Source organism: Polyodon spathula, chromosome 5 (assembly GCF_017654505.1).
Source record: "Polyodon spathula isolate WHYD16114869_AA chromosome 5, ASM1765450v1, whole genome shotgun sequence".
NCBI classification, from domain to species: Eukaryota; Metazoa; Chordata; class Actinopteri; order Acipenseriformes; family Polyodontidae; genus Polyodon; species Polyodon spathula.
The window spans coordinates 9,094,201-9,110,063 of NC_054538.1; the positions used below are offsets into that span (position 1 = coordinate 9,094,201).

At 39.5% G+C, this 15,863-nt stretch overlaps 1 protein-coding gene across 6 annotated transcripts in view; it reads left to right on the forward strand.

Annotated features, from left to right (window-relative positions):
* Positions 1 to 15,863, forward strand: part of LOC121315521 (phosphatidate phosphatase LPIN1-like) — a 37,578-nt gene that overhangs the window by 18,633 nt on the left and 3,082 nt on the right. For 5 of the 6 annotated variants that reach the window (XM_041249675.1, XM_041249680.1, XM_041249679.1 and 2 more), the window contains 15 exons: positions 997 to 1,325; positions 1,513 to 1,617; positions 2,432 to 2,539; positions 3,432 to 3,555; positions 3,992 to 4,292; positions 4,904 to 4,997; positions 5,192 to 5,376; positions 5,535 to 5,628; positions 6,002 to 6,071; positions 6,726 to 6,818; positions 7,987 to 8,066; positions 8,539 to 8,680; positions 9,179 to 9,327; positions 13,195 to 13,281; positions 13,421 to 13,573. In XM_041249675.1, coding sequence (XP_041105609.1) covers positions 997 to 1,325; positions 1,513 to 1,617; positions 2,432 to 2,539; positions 3,432 to 3,555; positions 3,992 to 4,292; positions 4,904 to 4,997; positions 5,192 to 5,376; positions 5,535 to 5,628; positions 6,002 to 6,071; positions 6,726 to 6,818; positions 7,987 to 8,066; positions 8,539 to 8,680; positions 9,179 to 9,327; positions 13,195 to 13,281; positions 13,421 to 13,573 — 2,114 coding nt within the window. The remainder of the gene's footprint in view (positions 1 to 996; positions 1,326 to 1,512; positions 1,618 to 2,431; positions 2,540 to 3,431; positions 3,556 to 3,991; positions 4,293 to 4,903; positions 4,998 to 5,191; positions 5,377 to 5,534; positions 5,629 to 6,001; positions 6,072 to 6,725; positions 6,819 to 7,986; positions 8,067 to 8,538; positions 8,681 to 9,178; positions 9,328 to 13,194; positions 13,282 to 13,420; positions 13,574 to 15,863) is intronic. The other variant, XM_041249681.1, reaches the window with a different exon arrangement.

The window sequence follows — 15,863 nt, forward strand, 5'->3', positions numbered from 1 at the left end:
GGTGCAAAGTAACAGCCAAAGTGGACAGTGATCTATTAGCTCAATTGATTGTGGAAACTATTATTAGCTGGGCAGGCAGAATTTGTGCACACTGTGCATTATTCTTCACCCCGACGCTTTTTTTTTTTAAAATAGCCTGGTTGTAATTCCACATGACTAGTACAGGGTCTATCTATCTGAATCAGTTAACTTGTGACGCTTCCAGTGTAACAGCAGAAGACCTCGACTGCCCTTCAGTCTGATAAGAGTTAGTGATAGCTGCACCGCTGTACAGTCACAACAACCTTATCTCATTTATTTTGGTTGCAATGTAAAAAGCCAAGTTGGCTTCTGAAACTGTGTTCGAGTTGAAGGATGTTCATTATGAATTATACTAGACTTGGTAGCCAGTAAGACATTAAGGGGTTCCAGAGAGGATGAAGTGCTGAAGCAATAATAGATTATAATGTTTTTTTTTTCTTCTGCAATACACTGTGTATGTTGCCAAGGTTTTCTGTATATATATATATATATATATATATATATATATATATATATATATATATATATATATATATATATATATTATTTCTACAGTAGATTCATGCATCCCAATGCAGGATGAAGGCAAGAGTATTTCTGGTACTTTTAAATTTTACAGCTTAATTTTTCAAAGTTGATACAGTACTGTTGTATACATCATATGGTAGTTTGTTTACATACACTTCTTTATTTTTTCAAACTACTTTCTGTAAATAAATGTTCAATAAAAAGAAATGAGCCGAAAACAAAACAAACCCAAATGAATGATAACAGACCCCCCCTCTCAAGATATCCATATAACAAAGACATAAAAAAATCTGCCTTTTACCCACTTCTCCCTACAATTAACCCAAAAAGCAAGATGTTCAGACCTCTTTACCTCTGCAACACCTTCCTGTGTCAGGTAGTTAATGCATTTAAAACAAAAGGTTTTGCTTCACTCCCTTCTCTTTCTCTCTCTCTCTGTTCTTGCAGGAGATTATCCCCTCATACCTTGCTACCTCCCCCATCCTGTCAGATGGAGCCGCGCTCATGGAAGCACAGATGAAGAAGAATTCAGTGGAGAGGCACAGAAACTGTGCCCCCAGTGCATCTTCTCAGTCACTGGTCTCCATTCACGTGTCCCAGACGGGAGCGGACTGCCAGCCAGTCATCGGCTCCGTGAAGAAAAGACGCAAGAAACGACGGAAGCCAAAGCTCGACAGCGTGAAGAGAGAGGACAGTGGAGATCACTGTGAAGACGAAGACATGTTTCCTATTGACATGAGCTCTGACGAGGAAGCTGAGCTGGCAGACAGTGTCGGGTAGGTTGGGGAGGATGCAGGGTTAGTATATGCTTGACATGTGAATGGATTAACATCCGCTGATATCGACTGTTACAGGCAGTGAATAATTCTGTTCAGCACAGTTGCTTCAAAACAGTCTTACAACCATTATGTGGTGAATGTGGCAAGGGTTGATTTGATAATGCCAATTTATCACTTGGTACAGAGCATCGGCACGGGATACCTACAGTGATGAAAAACCATCGAGCAGTGACTACACACAAAGCACAGTACGTGCTTGTTCAGATGGAGAATGGTCACCTATTCAAAGGTAAGTGTGAGCATTGTTGCATTGGCATTTCAGCAAAAACACGCAGCACATTTCTGGTAAATGCTGATCGTCACGGTTTTAATTTTTTGCTGACACAGTTTAAACTGTGATCATTCCTGTCATCATTGTCACATCTGCTACATTTTTCTAGACAGACTTTCATGCAGCTTCTTTGACACCTGCATGTTGGCAGTATAAATGTTTATTATTTTTCACATTATTTGTAGTGTTGGCGCTGCATTGAAACCAATGCTGCTTTTAACTGTTTTTGATACCAGATAATGAACAAGCATTGTGGGACATGAAAAGTGAATGTAATAAACGGTGGAAATGAGGAGCAATAAAAAAGAATTGAACAGGGCCCTTAGTTTTGCACAGCAAGCTTAACTTGCAAAGCTGCCAGCAGAAGATATCAGACAGCAGCTGCTCTGTATAATCTTTAGGAAAGTGAAAGCGCGTTGGCTCAGCGTTTGCTGCAGACTGCTTCTTATAACATTGCCAGCAATGGTGAAAACCTTCAGTGATAGCCTTCAGCAGTGATGTGAAGAAACAACAAGAATACAGTGAATTTATAAAGGATAGGTAGCCAGAGACTGAAGGCATCATACAGTTTGAGAATTGAGAAGAGTGGTCTCTGTTTGGCTGTAAAACATTGCTCTTCCATACTCGCTGAATGATTTTATTGTTGGAGAGGCTATGCTGTACAATGTTTTTCTCTTTACCAAAACCAATACCACAGATAATACTAACCAAATAAAGAGGAGAATGACATTTATTTGACATGCAACTTTTCTCTTTTAATGTTCTGTAATAGCAAGAGAATAGAGTGCAAAGGTCCATCCTGTGCTTTACATATCCCTGGCAGTGGAGGCTTGTCTGTCTCTTGCCCTCAGCAACCTTCTCTCTTCCAGTCTTCAGACAGGTATAGGACTGATAAATCACCTTGTCTCACACTGGGACCCCCCATAACTCGATGTACTGCCTACTAACAACTGTAAGGTAGAACAAAGAAGGGGCAAACGTTTTGTCTGATGAACTACTTTTGACGTCAGTGTGTGATTTTGTGTAGGGAGGGGGTAGGAGGGTTAGCATCGCTGCAGTGGTTCTGAAACGGACAACAAGCTGCGTAACTATAACACTGTTTGGCTTTAGAGTCAGTTTTTCCTGAAAGTTGCAGTTGCTGGGGAAAAAAAAAAAAAAAAGGTATTTTGTGGTCCTTAACCTGATCCCAGTCTTTGGTGTGTGCGTGTGTGTGGGCAGGTATTACTGTCATTGTGCGGACAACATTTGAGAAAATGTCCCCACAAAGATTGTAACTCGACGTTGTGGGGATGTCCCCACTTTGTAAAACACTTTTTTAAGAACTAATATGTGAAAAAAAAGTGCCAAAATATTTCAGGAGTTGTCGACTTTCACCCTGTGTGGAGTTTTGTCTGACTGGAGTGTGTGTGTGTTGTGTGTGTGTGATGTTTCCAAGTGTCTTACCACAATCGTTCCACAAAACAAATGTCAAAACACTAATTCTTAAAAAGCCTACTCGAAATGTTAATTAAAAGGTCTAGAGCATTAACGCTTGTAAGTACTTGTTTTGAAAGATTAAACTTATTTTTTTCTTTGGGAGCATTTTAGTTTTTTCTTTTTAATAGATCATTTAAGAACAGAGAGTATGGAAGACTACAGTAACTATAGATGAATTGTCCTACATGTCGTTTGTTGCTGGTTGACGTGTTGGTATAGGCTTGAAAACATTTGTGTTGGAAGATGATTAAATTGTTTTCATTCTAACTAAGCTTTTTCCTGTTTTGATTTTATAGCCCTGGTGGTTCCCGCCCTTCAACCCCCAAAAGTGACTCGGAGCTGGTCAAGCCTTCAGACAAAGTGAAGACGAACAACCCAGAGATGCTCTGGGCCTGGGGAGAGCTACCTCATGCTGCCAAGGTATGTTCCCCAGTCTTGCTCACTGCTGTCTTATTTTCTAACTAACTGGGTTTACATGGTTTGTTTCTTTCTAATTTCTCACTTCCAGATATGTCTGTAGAAGTATTATGAGCTTGTGTACCCCAAGTTTTCAAGACCATCAGTATTATCCCTGCAGTATACATGTCATGGTAGAGAAATAGTTGGTTGAGTCTGCAGAGGCCACACGGGGGTAGTTAGTGTGCTGATATCCCAGCATTGCTCTTGTGTGGGCTGGAGATGTCAGATGATGGTCAACAAAATACTGAATATGTAAAGGAACAAGACTAGGTGTGTTCATTTCTATAAATCTGAAAACAAATAATTAACAGTATAGCCATCTATGATATATATAACCACATGTCAATATCAAAAATGTATATACATATATTTGCTATTTATTTTTATTTTTTTAAAGCCTTCGTTCACACAGAAATGGGAGCTGTCCACTGTGGTAAACATACCAGTTTCAACAAGCACTCACTTTCGGGTGATTTCCAGTGATTCTACCTCAGAGGCCCTTCTGAGTGTTTCACCCTCCCCTCCACTCTTTGAACCAGTGGCTGCAGAGCGTGAACCCCAGGCTGATACAGGCTTTAACGTCAATCCAGATTTTGAGATGCTAGGAGCAACTGCACCATTATTATCAGAAAATGGAGAGCAATGCCAGGCTCAGCTACAGCCAGTCAGTAAAACAGATTCCCCTTCTAAAAAGAAAGGTACCACTTGTGCTGTACTCTTTATTAATGGCATGTCACACAGATGAGGTGTAGTAATACACACGTCCAAAAGACAGTCTTGTTCTCATTTAAACTATTGTATTTGTTCTCTATAACTACACTTGCGGTTTTTTATACAGTGCAAAAAGGGAAAAGTTAAATGTATTGGTGCCCCCGTGTGGTTAGTTGGAGGTACTTCAGTTACATTTTAGTTACATTTTTAGATACCGTACTAGGACTTGCATATTATTTTACAAACTCACATTTCAACAATGTAAGCATTAGATTTTATAAGGTAATATTTTGCATTATCTTGCTGCCTCTCAAGGACAGTGTCCTCTGAGGTTTTTGTCTCAAATATATTTTTTGTCATTATCTGTAGAACAAAGTACTAGTTCCACAATGAATAAATTTGAAGCAGCTGAGATTGAGAACACCTCAGATTTATTTTTACAGTACTTTATGTAATTAAAAATGTTTTTTTAAATGGGAATTTCATATTATCAATCTTACACAGTAATACGTTGATGTCCGAATTGATCTATTTTACAGGTTTTACACCAGAACTATACATAGAAGACTAATTTAATACTTTATTTGTCTTGTTATAGATAAGAGAAGTCGACATCTTGGAGCTGATGGAATTTATTTGGATGACATCACCGAGCTGGAACCTGAAGTTGCAGCTTTGTATTTTCCAAAAAGGTAACTTCTTAATCCAACAGTCAAGTACCTGTAAATACAGTTAAGTGAGATCTGAGGTCAGCTTAAGACCCATAAACACTTAATTTACATTTTTAAATTATGTTTTGCAACAGTGAAAAAAAATAGTACTACACATGCTGCTTCAAAGCATTTACTGGCACTGTGTGACCAGTAACGTTTTTAAATTCTCGCAGTGAGACCAGCAATCCTGGTAAGGGCTGCCCCAACAGAGAGGCCAGGTTAGCAAACCAGTCCCCCCAGTCTGTCAGCTCTGGAGTGGACAGCGGGGTCGACAGCTTCTCAGACCAACCTGGAGATCTGCCATCCATTGCCATTTCCCTGTGCGGTGGACTAACGGACAACAAGGAGATAACGAGAGGTACAGCAAAAGAAAATGGAATGCTGGCTAAAAAAAATACAAAGAGTGAATGTCTCAATGCCCCCCTGTGGTAAATTGGAGGTACTGCACCAGCAAATTGTTGCCAGCATTTGTTTACCCTTTACTTTGTATCCAGTTATTGTTTTTATTTTTAACAGAACTGTTTCAAGAAAAAGCTGTATCATATCAGCTTTTTGTTGAGAACCCAGCAATCATTGATGATCCAAAGCTTGTGGTGAAAATTGGAAGCAAGTAAGTTTTACATGATAGTGTATGGCTGATTTGAATGTAATTTCCATTTCTGTGAATGATTTATTTATGTAGAATTCTGCTCAGCAGGATATGCTCCCTGATTTGCCCCTTCGTCTTGCCTTGTGGGACAGCTCAGTGTACTTTTGACCAATATTCTGATATAATTAGCACAATGTATTATTATTACCTGCCCTGGCTTTCAGCTGGCTATGCTTCAGGAGATGACAGTGTTGTTTCAAAGGTGGTAATGCTGCACACAAAAGCAATGCATTTCATTTAGATTTTATAAACCCAGGTTGTTTTCCCAGTAGTGCCTAGTCGCTGGAATATGTGTCACATCAGTATTGAAAACTGTATCTTTCTAATTTTTTAGGTATTATAACTGGGCAACTGCTGCACCTCTGATGGTAGCCATGCAGGTATTCCAGAAACCTCTTCCAAAGGTGAGTCAAAACGAAATGTTAGAACAGTAGCAGAACTCAATAACAACAACATCTCTGTTGCAGAGAATGTATTATAGGCTACTTTTATCAGCTCGTTCTCAAGTAACTGGTGTGAATGCACTCCTTGTGTACTGTTCTGGTTGATAGAGCTTGCTCACTGTCTGCATTCAGTGTTTGGGTTGTTGTGCATACTGATTGCCACTTTCTGATGTCAGTCCTCTGCAGCCGTTGTCTTCCCTTGTGGAAGAATCAATAATTGCTGTTCTTTTAAGACGTGTGACTCAGTGATCCTTAGTTTGTTATGTTATGCTTGCATTCCTTAGTAAAATAGACCCATAACGTTATAATATTTAAAGCTTTGTATTTAATTTACTGACCCAGCTTTGATTGTCCCATGTAACTGTTTTGCTGTGAACCTTGCTTATTAATGCAAGTAAACTTGTTTTTCTTCGGTGTTTTCATCGCCTCCTGTTTTAAATATGTGTGCAAAGTGTTCCTGGTTAAGTTATGCATTGTGGGCTCTCATGTTTTTCGAAGATCTTTGGCTCATCCTCTGTATGTTGTCATTTTCATTTTTGAAATTATTTGTTAGTTGTTGCAGCCTGCAGTTACTTTTGCATGTTTTAATGTTTTTCTGTTGTGCATTTACTCCAGACCACTGTGGAGAACATCATGAAGGAGAAGATGCCCAAGAAAGGGGGCCGGTGGTGGTTTTCATGGCGTAGGAGAAACAGCACTGTCAAAGCGGTAAGGCCTCCTCTTTTATCAAAAAAAATGAGCTGCCCTCTCCGTAACTCAGTTTTGGCAGCCAATATGGCACAGAGCCAACGTTTAAATTGTTCTTTTAAATACTGACATTTCTGTATTTAAAGTAGCTCAAAAACACCTGAACTGTTGTCCACTGTTTTAAGTACGGCAAGATGTGTTTCTTAACCCTTTAAGTGCCATTGCTACTTTGTAATGTACTTGTAGTTTACATTTTCTCTTTAACTATAAGTGTAAAAGTAATGTATCAAATTACAGAAGTACAGCTTGGGTTGTGATTTTTTTCAAAGAAAAATTTATTTGTTAACAATGTGTTAATTCTGAAAAACAAAAGACAGCCTATTCTAGGTCCTTTTTTGCATAAGACAATCCAAGAGAAGGCATGAAAAATGTCACCTACTAGAAACAAAGGACATACAAATCATCACCTCGGTACAAAAAGGATATTGCTGCTCTAGAAAGAGTGAAAAGAAAAGCGACCAGAATTATTCCGGGTTTAAAAGGCATGTCATAAGCAGACAGGCTAAAAGAATTGAATATATTCAGTCTTGAACAAAGAAGATTACTTGATGACCTGATTCAGGCATTCAAAATTCTATAAGATACTGACAGTGTCGACTAAGGGTAGTTTTTGACCTGAAAAAAGAAACAAGGACCAGGGGTTACAAATAGAGATTAGACAAAGGGGCATTCAGAACAGAAAATAGGAGGCATTTTTTTACGCAAAGAATTGTGGGAGCATGGAACCAACTCCCCAGTAGGGGATCCTTGAAGGATCCCAGGGTGTCCTTCAAGAAGCTGCTTGATGAGATTCTGGGATCAATAAGCTACTAACAACCAAACGAGCAAGATGGGCCCAATGGCCTCCTCTCGTTTCTAACCTTTCTTATGTTATGTTCTAAATATTCCCTAAAAGACTGCCTTGTATGTTTAGTTTAGTTGTTTTCACATTATCAGTTCAGTTTTTTATTTCTTACCTCCATAATCTTTCTTGTCAATTTAAGTCAATCTAGTGTCAGTAATCTTTGTGTTGTCATGAGTGTAGTAGTTGGTTTAAAGTCTTTATGGTCTAATACTGCCCTCCTGTTTGGCTTGTATTTAGAGTAAAACCAAAGTATCTAGTCAAAACTTTTTTTTTTTTTTATTGTAGGAATCCACATCAGAATCAGGAGGCAGTATGTCAAGATCAATAGGAGGAGAGGAGTCTGGGCAAATGAGTTCTTCAAACAGGTACTATTGGAGCAAGACATCTAGCAAGGAGCACTACAAAATAACAAATACCGCCATTGTATTTACCTTTGCACTTTTTATATTGGCTGAATCTTCCTACTGTTTTTCCTTGAATTGCTTTTAAAATACGTCAGCAGAAATCAGAATATAACTCATTTTAGCTGCACCCAAGAGGAATGACATTGACTCAACCTGCAGTATACCAAATCAAATGAATGAGTAAGTGGCCGGATGAATGAGTAAACAAATGAATGAGCAAACAGCCATCCTCGATGATGAATGAATAAGGAGCAATTAGGGACAGCTTTACACACTGTGCAGTCTTAAATGTCATCCCAGGAGAGGATACTGTAATTAATCAATACAGATCGACCTGTCTAACAGTTCAGAACTCATTTATTTTACATGGGAACTGAGAAATGTAGACACTGTGTCTGGGCCTTGCACGATTTTGTTCCGTTTTTTATTTTAGGTTGAAAGATGAGTCGTCTTCCAGCGATGAAGACACCTGTGCCTCCAAGCTGAGTTCCAGCTCCTTGCAGCAGGAGGCCTCCTCGTTCTCCTCTTCAGGTGTTTTATACAAGAAAACTCTCCGGCTCACCTCCGAGCAGCTGGTGAGTTTCCATCAGAACCAGCTATGAGTGGTGCAAGGTGCTTTTTGGTGTTGACTTTTGGGGACAATCCTTCTGCTTCACTAAAAAGAGCAGGCTTTCATATTGAACAAGGAATTCAACAGTGAGCTGCCCTGTCAATCTTTGGAATGTGCCACTACCCCCAGTGTTTATTTTCACACATACGGTATACACCCCCTTTAGCAAAGTATATTACCACAGCAAAAAGCTTGGAAGATGTTTCTTCTGAAATTATGTAAATGTAAAACATATTAAAATAAGTGAAGATAAAATAACAGGTTATTGCTCAGACTAGTATTGGTTGAGTGGTTTGGCACTTGGACATACAGTACTATTTAGGCCTCTTTCTTACAAACAAAATAACCAGTCTTTAATTGAATTTTTATAAACATTCCTTGGTAGAATTTTGAACAAGAATATTCAGTTCAAGTGTGTATGAAGGGGGCATAGAGATTTAATAAAGCTTTTATTAATTAACAGGGAAGCCTCCAGCTGAAGAATGGCCCCAACGACGTGGTGTTCAGTGTTACAACACAGTACCAGGGCACATGTCGCTGTGAAGGGACCATATACCTGTGGAACTGGGATGATAAAATCGTCATCTCGGATATTGATGGAACCATTACTAGGTGTGTACTCATTGGGTGTTCATAACTTCAGTATATGCATTTCAGTACAAATAATAACATGTGGTGCTATGTAACTGGCAAGAGCTGTTTACCAAACCATAAATGTGTGTGAAGAAGAAAATGTCAATTCAGGGCATTGAGCATGTGTTTTTTTTTTTTTTAACTTAACCTCAGTTTTTACTACTACTTTTTACTACTTTGTACCCGATTTTTTGTCTACTGTTCAGTATTTTCCAGTATTATTTTCCAGGAAATACACAATATTTTAATTAAAATTCTGTTTTATTTTGACTTCGACATTGCAATAAGCAGCCCTACATTGCATCCTAGGATACAGCAGGTACGTTTACACATCAGAAGATCAAATAACATTCACAAACACATTATTGCCTGATTCTGTTGGCCAATCAAAGTCTGATTATTGTGGCAAGTGATGGGCGTAGTACCTAGCCGGATCAAAAACTAAACTGAAACACAGTCGGTGGTGCTGAATTGGGACACCTCAGGAGAAGTAAAAACGTCTTATATTCATGATGTATAACATGCACAAGAGAGAAGAAGTATTTTTTCTGTTTTTTTTATTTCTAAATGAAAGAAAAAGAATGAAATCAAGACACATTTCAGTATGAATAGAGTACTGCAGAACCTGTAAATGTTAAATGCGTCATTTGAAATAGGAGTCATTTTCAGTGACTGAGCTGCTTCGGACTGAACTTTGTCTTCCAACGTCCTCAGAAGGGGCAGCACAGCTTGCATTCAATTTTCCTGCACAGTTTAAGGTGGTCCACTGCAAGCTCTGGGCTAAGTTGAGAGCTGGCGGTGCATGGTCATCGTAATCTCTCGATCGTTTCAGCTTTAACAAGCTTGCTGTAATATGCAGCCTCTAAAAGCTCAGCATCGGTAAGTTTGCCAGAAATTTCAACATCTTTGTCCATATCGACGAATTCCTCAAATTCTTCAGACATGCAGTTTTCAGTCATCCCCATCAGATACATTTGCTGCCTCGTCGATACAGAGGCTGGCCCTTGCAAAAGCAGTTCAGGATTGTCTGTGAGCTGACTGCATTCTAAGATTCGTTTCCCAGGTAGAGCGCATCTAGTAGTGTGATGCTGTTGGAAACATCCTTGGCTTTGTTCTCAGGAGCTACATCAAGAGCAGTGATGATTCAATGCTTGAGCTGGCACTTGTAATGCACCTTTCAGTTTTTGATCACCCAAGTGTCCATTGGCAGTATTACACTGGTGGTGTTGGGTGGCAGAAAGTTGAGGTCGATGTTTGTTAAACAGATATCTGAGGGATGCACTGAACATTTGTCAACCAAGAGGCATGTATACGGTGATCCCTTATGTGAAGAAACTTGTTCCAGTTGTGCAACCACTGCTGAAATAGCTGGCCAGTCATCCATGCCTTCTTTGAGCTGGCATAATCCACTGGAAGTTGGTTCAGATCCTTCGGGAAGCAGCACGGTTGTTTGCTCTTGGCAATGATTAATAGAGGCTGCTTTTCAGAGCCTGACATGTTCGCACAGAGCACTGCAGTGATTCTCTCCTTGGCTTTCTTGCTGCCAGCTAGCTCCTCTTCTTTAAGGCAATGTACCTTTTCAAGAAAGCCCCGGAAATACAAACCAGATTTGTCTTTGTTAGAAGATGTCATTAGGGCTGCATGAATTGAGAGTTTGAGGCAGGTTTGTAAGCTTTCCAGTCCAGGGCAGCAGACAAATCAGCATCTTGGTGCTCACCTTCCTCTTTCTTGAACACAATATTGTGTCAAGCTTTCCATTGAGAAAGCAAACCATCAGAGGGTGTGAATTCTGTTCCTACAACTGCCGCCAAATCTACAGCCGCCTTCTTCAATATGGGTCCAGACATAAAAACACAAGAAGAGCACGTTGCTGACCTTCTCATCCTTGCACGCTCTATCATTTTTGGTTTGGATTGACATTGTTTTCAAACTGCTTCAGGATTCCGTCTTTACCTTTCATAAGGAGAGACACCTGCGATGTTGACAAATTTCTTTGCCACAGCAGCCTGAGAAACCACAAGAGACTCCAGCTCCTTCAACGGTTCAAATTTCGTAGCAATCATGTAATCACATACTCTCTGTACTGCTCTGAAAAGCGATCTCCGCTCATCATTTGAAAATACTGTATCCAAATTGAACAAAGTGACATCTCAGTTAAACAACATAAATAGCATTGGGAAGAACCGTCTCCCCGAGTTCTATCCCTTTTAAGCAGCAATCCCGATTTATCAGGATCTCTATTAGGTGGCGCCGACTGTACTTATATGAAAATCTAATATTTTGAGGGGATGAGGAATGGGAAGAAAACGTTAATCAGTTTATAAATATTCAAAAGAAAACAAATGTTTTGAAGTATATGAGAAGCCAAATGGCAGAAGTGGGGCAGATGAGGCAGAGGATGCGTAGAGTTGCAAATACTGCTGCACTGAGGCACACGTTCACGCTGACAGAATAAAAGAACATACTAAAATAAGCGACACATTGAACTGAAACAAGAAAGTGACCTGAGAGACGAACGATCCATTTCTGTGGCTTTTACCCGGACTTTAATAAAAGAAAGAACACAGAATGACTGGTTAATGAGTTTGTCAGAGCTCTGTGCTTTGCTGGACAGCCACTGTGTATTGCAGAGAGGTGTGTATTGGGTACTTTGTGCAACAGTACTGTCCATCAGCTAAAATACTGCCTAATGCCGACAATCTTAATTGTAAATATTTGACAGAAAATGATGGTTTAGTTGGTAAACTTATGGAACGCATTTATGGAAATGTCCACCGTGATTTTTGACATGTCTACTGATGGCTTGGACCGTCCAGTTCTGTCAATTCTTTTCTTTTTAGGATTTGAAGGCAAATAAACCTGGCTTGTTTTGTGCTGATGTCATGTTCATACCTTCTGCAGATACTATTTCCATCAGCACAGAAATTGCCCAAACATTTGCAAAGTACCAGCTAACTTGTGGCCTTGACTTGCACAGATTCTGCTTCATCATACATGTCAGGGACATCAAACTTAATCAGAAACCAGAACTGCTATGTATCCCATATTCCACATGTAAAGTGTTTATACTGAGAATTTTTTATCCGGATTTGTACCGATGTTTCAATTAAAAACTGTTTTTTACCGAGTTTTACCCCACTTTAATATTCGTAAAATAAACTTCGAAAAATTCCCGGGAAATGTATTTTTAAGATAAAACCGAAAATCTTGAACTCCAGTTATATAGTTTACTTGTTACTTAACTCCAGTTATATAGTTTATAGTATTACTTAAGAATACTTATTTTGTTATTTAACCAGAAAAATCCTGTTGTGATTAAATCTCTTTTTTCAAGGGAGACCTGGTCAAGAAAAAAATGAAATAAAATTAGGAGCACTGGCCAAAACAAAAACATGCCTCAGCTACACAGATTCCTTTAAAAGTGTCAAGACAGTAAGAGTTTCATTTCAGTTCCTCCTGAAGTTTATTCCAAAAGTACAGAGAGAAAACAGAATGGATTTTTTTTTTTCAAAATTTGTATGAATCTTAGGAACTAGTCTCAAGATCCAAGATTGTAAGCACTACTAGAGGTAGTGAACAACTGTTGTATGTGGGAAAATTGCTTAAAATATATAAAAATGTGTTTATCCAATTAATTTAATTCATAAGTAAACATGCTAGTAATTGATCCCACTCAATGTCTATTTTATAATTATAAATGATGTACCTTTGATATGGCACTTTTTGTTTTTCATAAAAATATGTATTTTTTAAAATTGAATTTAATAAGAAAATATATTTGTTTGATGTTAACCTTTCATGTATGACTTCAGATGGTTCAGTGACCCTTCCCTTTCCCTACCTCAGGTCTGACACACTGGGTCACATTCTGCCTACCCTTGGCAAGGACTGGACTCATCAAGGCATTGCTCGGCTTTATCACAAAGTTAGCCAGTAAGTTTTAAATGGTACAACAGTATTTGATTTGATGCCTTAAAGAGCTGTACATGTTTAACACAGAACACAGGCTTATAAACATGTTTTGCCTTGTATTCTGTACCATATAATTATTATTATTTTTTTTTTCTCCAAGGAACGGCTACAAGTTCATGTACTGCTCAGCCCGTGCTATTGGAATGGCAGACATGACAAGAGGGTACCTACACTGGGTTAATGAAAGGGGAACCATGCTACCTCAGGGGCCTGTACTGCTGAGCCCAAGCAGTTTATTCTCAGCATTGCACAGGTATGCATTTGTCCTTAATTTATAATGTAACGTTCTTAAAAGAGCGAGTTGATTATCTCCAGTTGGAAAGGCGAGTTCCTTCTTCTGTCGGTCACCCAGCTGACAAACAGGTGATTTGAGATTTTGCAAGCAGCCCTAAGGGCCGAGATACTCAGAAGGTCATATAGTTCAAAATCCTGCCTTTAGAAATGCCAGGTCTTGTGAAACTCAGATAATGGAGTCATTTTAAGGGCATCCACTTTTGACATTATAGAATTTGTCAGCAGAGATACTTAATTACAGCTTTTCAGTCTCATGTGACTGCTTAATATTCTGTTATTGTGCCACAGGAATGGTTGTCCAACTTTGCTGAACAGCCTTTCTTTAGAAATAATCGTGCATGAAGAGATTACAAGTAAATAAAGCAGATTCAGGGTCTAATCAGGATATTAATGTGCTATTACACTGAACAAAAATATAAACACAACATGCAACAATTTCAAAGATTTTACTGCATTACAGTTCATATAAGGAAATCAGTCAATTGAAATAAATTCATTAGGCCCTAACCTATGGATTTCACTTGACTGGGAATACAGATATGCATCTGTTGGTCACAGATACCTTAAAAAAAAAAAAAAAAAAAAAAAAGGTAGGGGTGTGGATCAGAAAACCAGTCAGTATCTGGTGTGACCACCATTTGCCTCATGCAGCGCGACACATCTCCTTCGCATAGAGTTGATCAGGCTGTTGATTGTGGCCTGTGGAATGTTGTCTCACTCCTCTTCAATGGCTGTGCGAAGTTGCTGGATATTGGCGGGAACTGGAACACGCTGTTGTGCACGTCGATCCAGAGCATTCCAAACATGCTCAATGGGTGACATGTCTGGTGAGTATGCAGGCCATGGAAGAACTGGGACATTTTCAGCTTCCAGGAATTGTGTACAGATCCTTGCGACATGGGGCCGTGCATTATCATGCTGAAACATGAGGTGATGGCGGCGGATGAATGGCACGACAATGGGCCTAAGGATCTCATCACGGTATCTCTGTGCATTCAAATTGCCATCGATAAAATGCAATTGTGTTCGTTGTCCGTAGCTTATGCCTGCCCACACCATAACCACAACCGCTTGCCCACACGACGCCATACATGCTGTCTGCCATCTGCCCGGCAAAGGTGAAACCGGGATTCATCTGTGAAGAGCGCACTTCTCCAGTGTGCCAGTGGCCATCGAAGGTGAGCATTTGCCCACTGAAGTCGGTTATGATGCCGAACTGCAGTCAGGTCAAGACACTGGTGAGGACGACGAGCACGCAGATGAGCTTCCCTCAGATGGTTTCTGACAGTTTGTGCAGAAATTCTTCGGTTGTGCAAACCCACATTTTCATCAGCTGTCCGAGTGGCTGGTCTCAGATGATCCTGTAGGTGAAGAAGCTGGATGTGGAGGTCCTGGGCTGGAGTGGTTACACGTGGTCTGCGGTTGTGAGGCCGGTTGGACGTACTGCCAAAATCTCTAAAACGACGTTGGAGGCTGCTTATGGTAGAGAAATGAACATTCAGTTAACTGGCAACAGCTCTGGTAGACATTCCTGCAGTCAGCATGCCAATTGCACGCTCCCTCAAAACTTGAGACATCTGTGGCATTGTGTTGTTTGACAAAACTGCACATTTAGAGTGGCCTTTTATTGTCCCCAGCACAAGGTGCACCTGTGTAATGATCATGCTGTTTAATCAGCTTCTTGATATGCCGCACCTGTCAGGTGGATGGATTATCTTGGCTCACTAACAGGGATGTTAACAAATTTGTGCACAAAATTTGAGAGAAATAAGCTTTTTGTGCGTATGGAACATTTCTGGGATCTTTTATTTACATGGGACTAACACTTTACATGTTGCGTTTTTACTTTTGTTCAGTGTAAAATGGGCAGCTCCATTCTTAGAGATGGAAAACCAAATAACTCACTATTAGTTTTAGCTACTACTACAGCTGATGAACACCAACTTTAGGGGTTACCAGCAAATACAAGATTCGTTGTTTACTTCTTCTGAAAAGGAATAAAATACAATATCTTCAGTTACAGAAGCAGAATGATCTTTCCTTTTAAAATGGTATTGTGCTTTTTGAGTTTACTGGAATGATTCACACGACAGCTTTCTTATTAAAAGATGGTTTAGCCTGATTGCGCTCCATTGTAGATTATACATTGAAAGATGAAAAGGGTGATACTGGGTGCCTTTGACAAGGGAAAGGCAGGTTTGTTTACGTTAGGCTCCACGAATTGAGAATAGATCATTTACATAGCAAGT